This window comes from Populus trichocarpa, chromosome 1 (genome assembly GCF_000002775.5).
Source record: "Populus trichocarpa isolate Nisqually-1 chromosome 1, P.trichocarpa_v4.1, whole genome shotgun sequence".
NCBI lineage: Eukaryota > Viridiplantae > Streptophyta > Magnoliopsida > Malpighiales > Salicaceae > Populus > Populus trichocarpa.
The window spans coordinates 47,137,989-47,148,530 of NC_037285.2; the positions used below are offsets into that span (position 1 = coordinate 47,137,989).

Below are 10,542 nucleotides of genomic sequence, written 5' to 3' on the forward strand. Positions count from 1 at the left end.
TTCTATCTTTGCTTTATGGAAAAAGCACATAGATCTATGAACTAGATATATAAAAAAAGAAGGATAGATTAGATATTCCCATTACTTAATAATCGAGGAAAATAGTGTTTAAAATTAAGATAATAAAATTGAAACCAAATCAGCTTCATTAGATAAAGCTGTTGCGTAAATAAGTGTGACTTTACTCGTGGCATAGATAGAGATAGTCATTACAGATTTTAGTTGCCTAAGATTGATCCTTTGTTGAGTTCGTTCCATTAATTATGTCATCAAATTACATTTTTTTTTATGGGAATTGCTGCTCTAACTCGCAAGTTAGAATCCATGTAAACTCTTTTGTTTTAATACTTCTCCTCTTTTTAACATAAAGACGTTCTTTTATAAATATATTCATTAGATTGATGGTATTCTGTCTTTCACTAATGAAATTCTTTTTATTGGTTTTGAGGGGAAAAAAAAGTATTTCTATCTTTTTTATGGAAAAACACAGAGATCTAAGAACTATTGTGTAAATAATTGTTAGGGTAAGTGTGAATTTTAACACATGGCATGGATAGATATTGATGAGGGGACAAAGGGATTAGAGTGATCTATGAACTATTGTGTAAATAATTGTTATGTTAGGACAAGGGATTAATTGTTTATCGTTCTACTTATACCATACAGAGCTAAAGGCCTTCTCCTTTTGTTCCTCTCGCTGAATTTTATTATTGAGCAGTCAGTACCGGTGCTTTCCGTATATATTTTCACAAATTAAGGTAATAAAATTACTATTCTCATTCTCTCAATGCCTATTTTACTTTTAATGACTCACTATCACAGTCAGCATCCTCATTTCTCTAATTTTTCAGACTGGTGAAAAATGGCTATCGAGATTGTTGGATCCATTGTATCTAAAATAGCAGAACTCTTGGTGGAACCAGCGATAAGGCAGTTCCGTTACATGTTCTGTTTCAACAATTTTGTTCAAGAATTCGATGAACAAATGATGAACCTGGCTTTGGCATTTTATCGTCTGCAAGATGCTGTCCACGTTGCTGAAAGGAATGCTGAAGAAATTGAGATTGATGTCAACACATGGCTGGAAGACGCAAAAAACGAAATTGAAGGTGTGAAACGTTTGCAAAATGAAAAAGGAAAAATTGGCAAATGCTTTACTTGGTGTCCAAATTCGATGCGACAATTCAAGTTAAGCAAGGCACTGGCAAAGAAGACGGAGACTTCGAGAAAACATGAAGAAAAAAGCAGAAAGTTTCCAAAAGTGTCCCACAAAGCACCCCTTCAAGAGATAAAATTTCTTCCATCAAAGGAATTCACACTCTCAGGATCGTCAGAAGAAGCTTCCAAACAGATTATGAAAGCTCTCAAAGATGACAAGGTCAATATGATCGGACTGTACGGCATGGGAGGGGTGGGTAAAACCACCCTGGTGAAAGAAGTAGGCAGGAAAGCCAAAGAGTTGCACCTTTTTGATGAAGTTTTGATAGCTACGGTGTCCCAGAATCCAAATGTCACAGGCATCCAGGATCGAATGGCAGATAGTTTAGATCTGAAATTTGACAAGAAGAGTAAAGAAGGGAGAGCAAATGAATTATGGCAGAGACTGCAGGGAAAGAAGATGCTTATAGTCCTGGATGATGTTTGGAAAGATATTGACTTCCAAGAGATAGGGATCCCATTTGGTGATGCTCACAGGGGTTGTAAAATTCTTCTAACAACACGTCTTGAAAAGATATGCTCTTCTATGGATTGCCAGGAAAAAGTGTTTTTAGGAGTCCTATCTGAAAATGAAGCATGGGCTTTATTCAAAATCAATGCAGGTTTACGCGATGAGGACTCTGACTTGAACAGAGTGGCAAAGGTGGTTGCGAGAGAATGCCAAGGCTTGCCTTTAGCACTAGTGACAGTGGGAAGGGCTCTAAGAGATGAATCTGCAGTTAAGTGGAAAAAAGTATCTAAACAGCTAAAAAACTCTCAATTTCCGGACATGGAACAAATTGACGACCGAAAAAATGCATATGCATGTCTTAAATTGAGCTATGATTATTTGAAGTCCAAAGAAACCAAGTCATGTTTCTTGCTATGCTGTTTATTTCCAGAAGATTACGACATTCCAATCGAGGACTTGACGAGATATGCAGTTGGCTACGGGTTGCATCAAGATGCGGAGTCCATTGAAGATGCAAGGGAACAAGTTTATGAGGCAATCAAAGACCTCAAATCTTGTTGTATGCTGTTGGGCACAGAAACTGAAGAACATGTGAAAATGCATGACTTGGTTCGTGATGTTGCTATTTGGATAGCATCATCAGAAGAATATGGATTCATGGTAAAGGCAGGCAATGGGTTGAAGGAGGGGCCAATGAGTAATAAAAGCTTTGAAGGTTGTACAACAATGTCGTTAATGGGCAATAAACTAGCAGAACTTCCTGAAGAATTGGTGTGTCCACAGCTCAAAGTTCTTTTATTAGAACTGGATGACGATTTGAATGTTCCAGAGAGGTTTTTTGAAGGGATGAAAGCAATTGAAGTTTTGTCTCTAAAGGGAGGGTGTTTGTCATTGCAATCACTTCAATTCTCAACGAACCTTCAATCGTTGCTATTGATCGAGTGTGAATGCAAGGACCTCAATTGGTTGAGAAAGCTGCAAAGACTTAAGATTCTTGGTTTCATGTGGTGCGACTCCATTGAAGAATTACCTGATGAAATTGGGGACCTCAAGGAGTTAAGGTTGTTGGATGTTACAGGTTGTGTATTGCTAAGAAGGATTCCTGTGAATTTGATTGCAAGGTTGAAGAAGTTAGAAGAACTGTTGATCGGGAATTTCAGCTTCGTGGAATGGGATGTTGTTGGATGTGACAGCACAGAAGGAATGAATGCAAGCCTAACAGAACTAAATTCGCTGTCTCATTTAGCTGTATTATCATTGAAGATACCGAAGGTTGAATGCATTCCCAGAGATTTTGTTTTTCCCAGGTTGCTCAAATATGATATAGTGTTAGGGAATGAGTTTACAGAAACAGAATACCCAACCTCGACAAGATTATATTTGGGTGGTATAAGCGCCACATCCTTAAATGCAAAGACATGTGAGCAGTTGTTTCCTACTGTGTCTCAAATTGGTTTTAGCAACGTTGAGGGTTTAGAAAATATAGTATTGTCCTCTGATCAGATGACCACCCATGGCAATGGGTCGCAAAAGGACTTCTTTCAAAGATTAGAACATGTAGAAGTGAGAGAATGTGGGGATATTCGCACTCTGTTTCCAGCAAAATGGAGGCAAGCTTTGAAAAATCTAAGGAGTGTGGAAATTGATTACTGCGAATCATTGAAAGAGGTATTTGAATTGGGTGAGGCCGATGAAGGAATTAACGAGGAGAAGGAGCTGCCGCTGCTGTCATCTTTAACGGAGTTACAGCTTTCCAGGTTACCTGAGCTCAAATGTATATGGAAGGGGCCCACCAGACATGTCAGCCTCCAAAGTCTTATTCATCTGAAGTTGAAGTCTCTTGACAAACTGACATTTATCTTCACACCGTCCCTTGCTCAAAGTCTTATTCATCTGGAAACACTACGGATAGGAGAATGTCGTGAATTGAAGCGTCTTATCAGAGAAAAGGATAATGATGATGAAAATAATCAGATATTGTCAGGGAGTGATCTCCAATCTTCATGCTTCCCTAATTTATGTCGACTTGAGATCAGTAGATGCAATAAGTTGAAGAGTCTCTTCCCAGTAGCCATGGCTTCAGGTCTCAAAAAGCTCCAAGTACTTGAAGTAAAAGAATCCTCTCAATTATTGGAAGTATTTGGGCAGGATGATCATCATCAACCTTCCATTCCTTTCTCTCTTTGCTAGGTGAGTACTTGTGCATATTATTCTTAATTTTATTTGTTTGTCATTACCTTTATATCTTTTTTTTATCTTAATTATCTTTATAGTATGCTATCTTTCACTAATGAAATTCTTTTTATTGGTTTTGAGAAGAAAAAAAAAGTATTTCTATCTTTGTTTTATGGAAAAAACACATAGATCTATGAACTAGATATAAAAAAAGAAAGGATAGATATTCCCATTACTTAACAATCGAGGAAATGAGTGTTTAAAATTAAGATAATAAAATTATCTAATCTCATTAGATAAAGCTGTTGTGTAAATAAGTGTGACTTGTACTCATGGCATAGATAGATAAAAATAATTAAATAAGTGTATTATGCAGAGATAGTCATTACAGATTTTAGTTGGCTAAGATTGATCCGTTGTTGAGTTCGTTCCATTAATTATACTTCCTTGCAAGTATTTTTTTCTCCTTATTCATAATTTTTTTTTAAAAAAACATTGACCGATCATAGCTTTAGATTAATGTGTTATTGGAAGCGATGAGCAGCTAGTATCATTCGTGCAGGTGTCAAAGTGATCATCATCAACCTTCCATACAGAGACTGGAGGAAAATGGCTATCGAAAGTGTTGGTGGATCCGTTGTATCTAAGATAGCGGAGCTCTTGGTGGAACCAGCAATAAGGCAGTTCCGTTACATTTTCTGCTTCAACAATTTTGTTCAAGAATTCAGTGAACGAAAGCAGAGCCTAGCTTTAGCGATAGATCGTCTACAAAATGATGTCAAAGTTGCTGAAAGGAATGCTGAAGAAATTGAGAAAGATGTCAGTAAATGGCTGGAAGGTGCAAACAACGAAATTGAAGGTGTGAATCCTTTGGATGAAATAGGAAGAAATGGCAAATGCTTTACTTGTTGTCCAAATTGGATGCGACAATTCAAGTTAAGCAAGGCACTGGCAAAGAAGACGGAGGCTTTGAGAAAACTTGAAGAAAATAGCAGAAAATTTCCAAAAGTGTCCCACAAAACACCTCTTCAAGAGATAAAATTTCTTCCATCAAAGGAATTCATGCTCTCAAAATCGTCAAAAGAAGCTTTCGAACAGATTATGAAAGCTCTCAAAGATGACACTGTCAATATGATCGGACTGTACGGAATGGGAGGGGTGGGTAAAACCACCCTGGTGAAAGACGTAGCCAGGAGGGCCAAAGAGTTGCAGTTGTTTGATGAAGTTTTGATGGCTACACTGTCCCAGAATCCAAATGTCACAGGCATCCAGGATCGAATGGCAGATAGTTTAGATCTGACTTTACTCAAGAAGAGTAAAGAAGGGAGAGCAAATGAATTATGGCAGAGACTGCAGGGAAAGAAGATGCTTATAGTCCTGGATGATGTTTGGAAAGATATTGACTTCCAAGAGATAGGGATCCCATTTGGTGATGCTCACAGGGGTTGTAAAATTCTTCTAACAACACGTCTTGAAGACATATGTAAGAATATGGCGTGCCAGCAAAAAGTGTTCTTAAGTCTCTTATCAGAAAATGAAGCATGGGCTTTATTCAAAATCAATGCAGGTTTACATGATGAGGACTCTGACTTGAACAGAGTGGCAAAGGAGGTTGCGATAGAATGCCAAGGCTTGCCTATAGCACTGGTGGCAGTGGGAAAGGCTCTAAAAGATAAATCTAAAAATGAGTGGGAAGTAGCATCTGAAGAGCTCAAAAAATCTCAATCTCGGCACATGGAAAAATTTGATGACCGAAGAAATGCATATGCATGTCTTAAATTGAGCTATGATTATTTGAAGTACAAGGAAATCAAGTTATGTTTCTTGCTATGCTGTTTGTTTCCAGAAGATTACGACATTCCAATCGAGGAGTTGATGAGATATGTAGTTGGCTACGGGTTATATCAAGATGTGAAGTCCATTGAAGGTGCAAGGAAACGAGTTTATGTGGAAATCGAAAACCTCAAAGGTTGTTGTATGCTGCTAGGCACTGAAACTGAAGAACATGTGAAAATACATGACTTGTTTCGTGATGTTGCTATTCAGATAGCATCATCAGAAGAATATGGATTCATGGTTGAGGCTGGCATTGGGTTGGAGGAGTGGCCACTGAGCTATAAAAGCTTTGAAGGTTGTACAGCAATTTCGTTAATGGGCAATGAACTAACAGAACTTCCTGAAGGATTGGTGTGTCCACATCTCAAAGTTCTATTATTAGGACTGGATCGTGGTTTGAATGTTCCAGAGAGGTTTTTTGAAGGGATGAAAGAAATTAAAGTTTTGTCTCTAGAGGGAGGGTGTTTGTCATTGCAATCACTTCAATTCTCAACGAACCTTCAATCGTTGCTGTTGATCGAGTGTGAATGCAAGGACCTCAATTGGTTGAGAAAGCTGCAAAGACTTAAGATTCTTGGTTTCATTTGGTGCGGCTCCGTTGAAGAATTACCTGATGAAATTGGGGAGCTCAAGGAGTTAAGGTTGTTGGATTTGACAGGTTGTGAAAATCTAAGAAGGATTCCTGTGAATTTGATTGCAAGGTTGAAGAAGTTAGAAGAACTGTTGATCGGGGATGAAAGCTTCGAGGAATGGGATGTTGTTGGATGTGACAGCACAGAAGGAATGAATGCAAGCCTAACAGAGCTAAGTTCGCTGTCTCATTTAGCTGTATTATCATTGTGGATACCGAAGGTTGAATGCATTCCCAGAGATTTTGTTTTTCCCAGCTTGCTCAAATATGATATAATGTTAGGGCATTGGTATCCAAAACTTGATAATGAATACCCAACCTCGACAAGATTATATTTGCGTGATATAAACGCCGCATCCTTAAATGCAAAGACATTTGAGCAATTGTTTCCTACTGTGTCTCTAATTGATTATAGAAACATTAAGGGTTTAGAAAATATAGTATTGTCCTCTGATCAGATGACCACCCATGGCCATGGGTCGCAAAAGGACTTCTTACAAAGATTAGAAAATGTCAAAGTGAATCGATGTGGGGATATTCGCACTCTGTTTCCAGCAAAATGGCGGCAAGCTTTGAAAAATCTAATAAGTGTGGATATTAGTAACTGCAAATCATTGGAAGAGGTATTTGAATTGGGTGAGGCTGATGAAGGAATTAACGAGGAGAAGGAGCTGTCATTTTTAACGGAGTTACAGCTGTACCGGTTACCTGAGCTCAAATGTATATGGAAGGGGCCCACCAGACATGTCAGCCTCCAGAGTCTTATTTATCTGGAGTTGTGGTATCTTGACAAATTGACATTTATCTTCACACCGTCCCTCGCTCAGAGTCTTTTTCATCTGAAAACACTACGGATAGACCATTGCAATGAATTGAAGCGTCTTATCAGAGAGAAGGATGACGAAGGGGAAATAATTCCAGGGTCTCTTGGCTTCCCAAACTTAGAAACTCTCTCTATATATGACTGTGAAAAACTGGAATATGTCTTCCCTGTCTCCGTGTCTCCAAGTCTTCAGAACCTCGAAGAGATGGAGATTTATTCATCTGACAATTTAAAGCAAGTATTTTACAGTGGAGAAGGAGATGACATCATCGTCAAGTCTAAAATTAAAGATGGCATCATCGACTTCCCTCAACTAAGAAAATTGTCTCTTTCAAAGTGCAGCTTTTTTGGTCCAAAGGATTTTGCTGCCCAATTGCCTTCTTTGCAAGTGTTAACCATTGAAGGCCACGAAGAATGGGGTAATTTGTGGGCACAGCTTCAAGTACGTCCTTTATATTTCTCCAATTTTTTTCTTTTCTAATTTAAAATGTCAACTTCAATACATTGTGATAATTTGTTCTATCTTCCTCCAAATTTCTAAAACTAAAGTAATTGATAAGTTCTTTAACCATCCACCGAATTTAATTGATGATTTAAATTGGCTTAGGAAGTTAGACATCAATTACTGTAATGTAATCTCTTATTTCTTCCTTCAGATTTCTATAACTAAAGTAATGGATAAATGCTAGCAAATCCTTTAGCCATCCACTGAATTTAAAAGGAGTGAAATTGAGGCTCTTCTGCCTTAATGGAAAGTATTTGGACATGACGATAAAGCTCCGTCTGAGAATATACAAGTATTTGGACAGGACGATAAAGCTTCGTATTTGGTTTTTTTTTTCTAAACAATTAGAGTCAAAAAGTAAAAATTGAAACTTTCTTTTTAAATACAATATTTTCTCATTCAAAGAACTTCAAAAGCACCAAATTTGTATTGAATTCAAAAAACATATATTTTTAATATTTTTCATTTTTCTTTACAATTTGTTTTCACTTTTTTTATGAAAATAATAATTTAAATGATCAATAATCAAGCATTTTTATTAAAACATTTTACTAATATGTAAAATTCAAATTATTTTCTTTTATATTTTTATTTTTGGATAATGTCTATTTAGATCTTCTTGTTGATAAGTATTTTGGTATTGGGGATAATTGTTTCATCTATTTAACAAAATTATATAATAGTTTCAAAGTCTACAAAAATTACTAGGAATTATATCTAACAAATTGGTACCCTTATTTTCTTTTGATGCAGGGGTTTACAAGTTTGGAAACATTGAATTTGTCCTCCCTGCTTGTGCCTGACTTGAGGTGTATATGGAAGGGTATCGTGCCATGTAATTTGACTACTTTGAAGGTGATAAAGTGTAAGAAACTGACACATGTATTCACAAACAACATGATTGCTAGTCTAATTCAACTGAAAATTCTAGAGATATCAAATTGTGAGGAATTGGAGCAAATTATTGCCAAGGATAATGATGATGAAAATGATAAGATATTGTCAAGAAGTGATATCCATTCTTCCGGCTTTAGTCTCGGATGTTATGATTTCTTGTTCCCTCATTTGAAGAAGTTGAAGGTGGATGGATGCCCAAAGCTGACCACAGAATTTGCTACTACATCAATTGACTCAATGAGTGCTCAATCAGAGGTGCTGCTGATTTGACTTGATTTCTTGCCTCTTATTTAGTTTTAAAAATGCACAATAATTACTATGAATTACATCTAACAAATTGGTACCCTTGTTGTTTTCTTGTGATGCAGGGGTTTATGAATTTGAAAGAAATATCTATTGGAAACTTGGAAGGAGTGCAAGATTTAATGCAAGTTGGACGTTTGGTAACTAATAGAAGAGGTGGGCATGAACTTTCACTCGTGAGTTTGGAAACATTACACTTGAACTTATTGCCTGACATGAGGTGTATATGGAAGGGTCTCGTGCCGAGCAATTTGACTACTTTGAAGGTGAAAAAGTGTAACAGACTGACACATGTATTTACATGCAGCATGATTGCTAGTCTAGTTCAACTGAAAGTTCTACAGATATCAAATTGTGAGGAATTGGAGCAAATCATTGCTAAGGATAATGATGATGAAAATGATCAGATATTGTCAGGAAGTGATCTCCAATCTTCATGCTTCCCTAATTTGTGTCGACTTAAGATTAGAGGATGCAACAAGTTGAAGAGTCTCTTCCCAGTAGCCATGGCTTCAGGTCTCAAAAGGCTTCGAACACTTGAAGTAAGAGAATCCTCTCAATTATTGGGAGTATTTGGGCAAGATGATCATGTTTCACCTGTCAATGTTGAGAAGGAGATGGTGCTCCCTCATCTGGAGCAGCTGATTCTAGAAAAATTACCAAGCATTGTCTACTTCAATCATGGATGTTGTGATTTCATATTCCCTTGTTTGTCGATATTGGTGGTGCGTCAATGTCCAAAGCTGTCCACAAGATTTGCTACTACATCAAATGGTTCAATGAGTGCTCAATCAGAGGTGCTGTATATTTGACATGATTTCTTGCCTCTCTTTCAGTGTTTTTATTTCTTGTTTCCCACAATAATAAGACTTACAAGTTAGAATGTGTATGCCATGCTTGAATTGGTTTTGCAGGTATCTCAAGTAGTTGAGGATTCAAGTACTGGTTGCTCCGTGCCAACCAGAACTTGTAGAACGTGGATCCAGAAAATTGGGTGGGAAGAGGAAAAAGAGGAAGTGGATGGAGTCAGATGATTAGTTTGGCATTGGAATTTGAAAAACATGGTAGTAATTCATTCTTGCAGGTAAAATGGCTGCAACTATTTATCTTCTATCCTTGTTTAAATGGTTGGATTAAATCAACAAATACGAGATGCCTGGATGATGTTTGTTCTTGATGTTTGCATTAGGTTGGTTGGTTACCTATTTCATGATCAACTCGACATTGGTGGGAAGTAATTCCAGCTGTTTCATTAGCTACAACAATTTGTCTTATTTCATGTGTTTGTTGTGTGAACTTCCAGAAATAAGGTTAATGTCATGTAATGTTATGTGTTTAGTAATTTATTGTGCGAACTTCCAGAAATAAGGGTGTCTGGACCTTCAAAAACGAAAGGCATAATGTTTACTCATTTGTGTGCTTATTGTTTAATGTGTGGATTCTCATTCTCCTCATTTTGATGTTCTATTTCTATTACGGATTCTTTATGTGGTTAACTTGTTATTGTGCGTACCGTACAGTAATATGGTTTCTACATTAATATATATAAATACATGTGAATGAGTATATATATATAAAAAATTTATATCCTTGTGGAGATATATCTTAGAAGCTATCAGTCAACGGAATAATATTTTTGTATTTTTATGATTAAAGTTTAAGATAACATTTTCTTTTAATAATCAAATTTCCGTGGACATGAT

The 10,542-nt window shown here is 36.8% G+C and overlaps 1 protein-coding gene across 4 annotated transcripts in view; it reads left to right on the plus strand.

Annotated features, from left to right (window-relative positions):
- The first annotated feature begins 658 nt into the window (after positions 1-658).
- LOC18110646 (uncharacterized) overlaps positions 659-10,542 on the plus strand; it is a 63,680-nt gene continuing 53,796 nt past the window's right edge. For 2 of the 4 annotated variants that reach the window (XM_052449941.1, XM_052450005.1), the window contains exons 1-2: positions 659-758; positions 852-1,861. In XM_052449941.1, the coding sequence (XP_052305901.1) occupies positions 863-1,861 (999 nt within the window). In that variant the 5' untranslated portion in view covers positions 659-758; positions 852-862. Of the gene's footprint in view, positions 759-851; positions 1,862-3,825; positions 3,860-4,406; positions 5,412-10,542 lie in introns of those variants that run through there. The other 2 variants (XM_052449951.1, XM_052449458.1) reach the window with 2 other exon arrangements.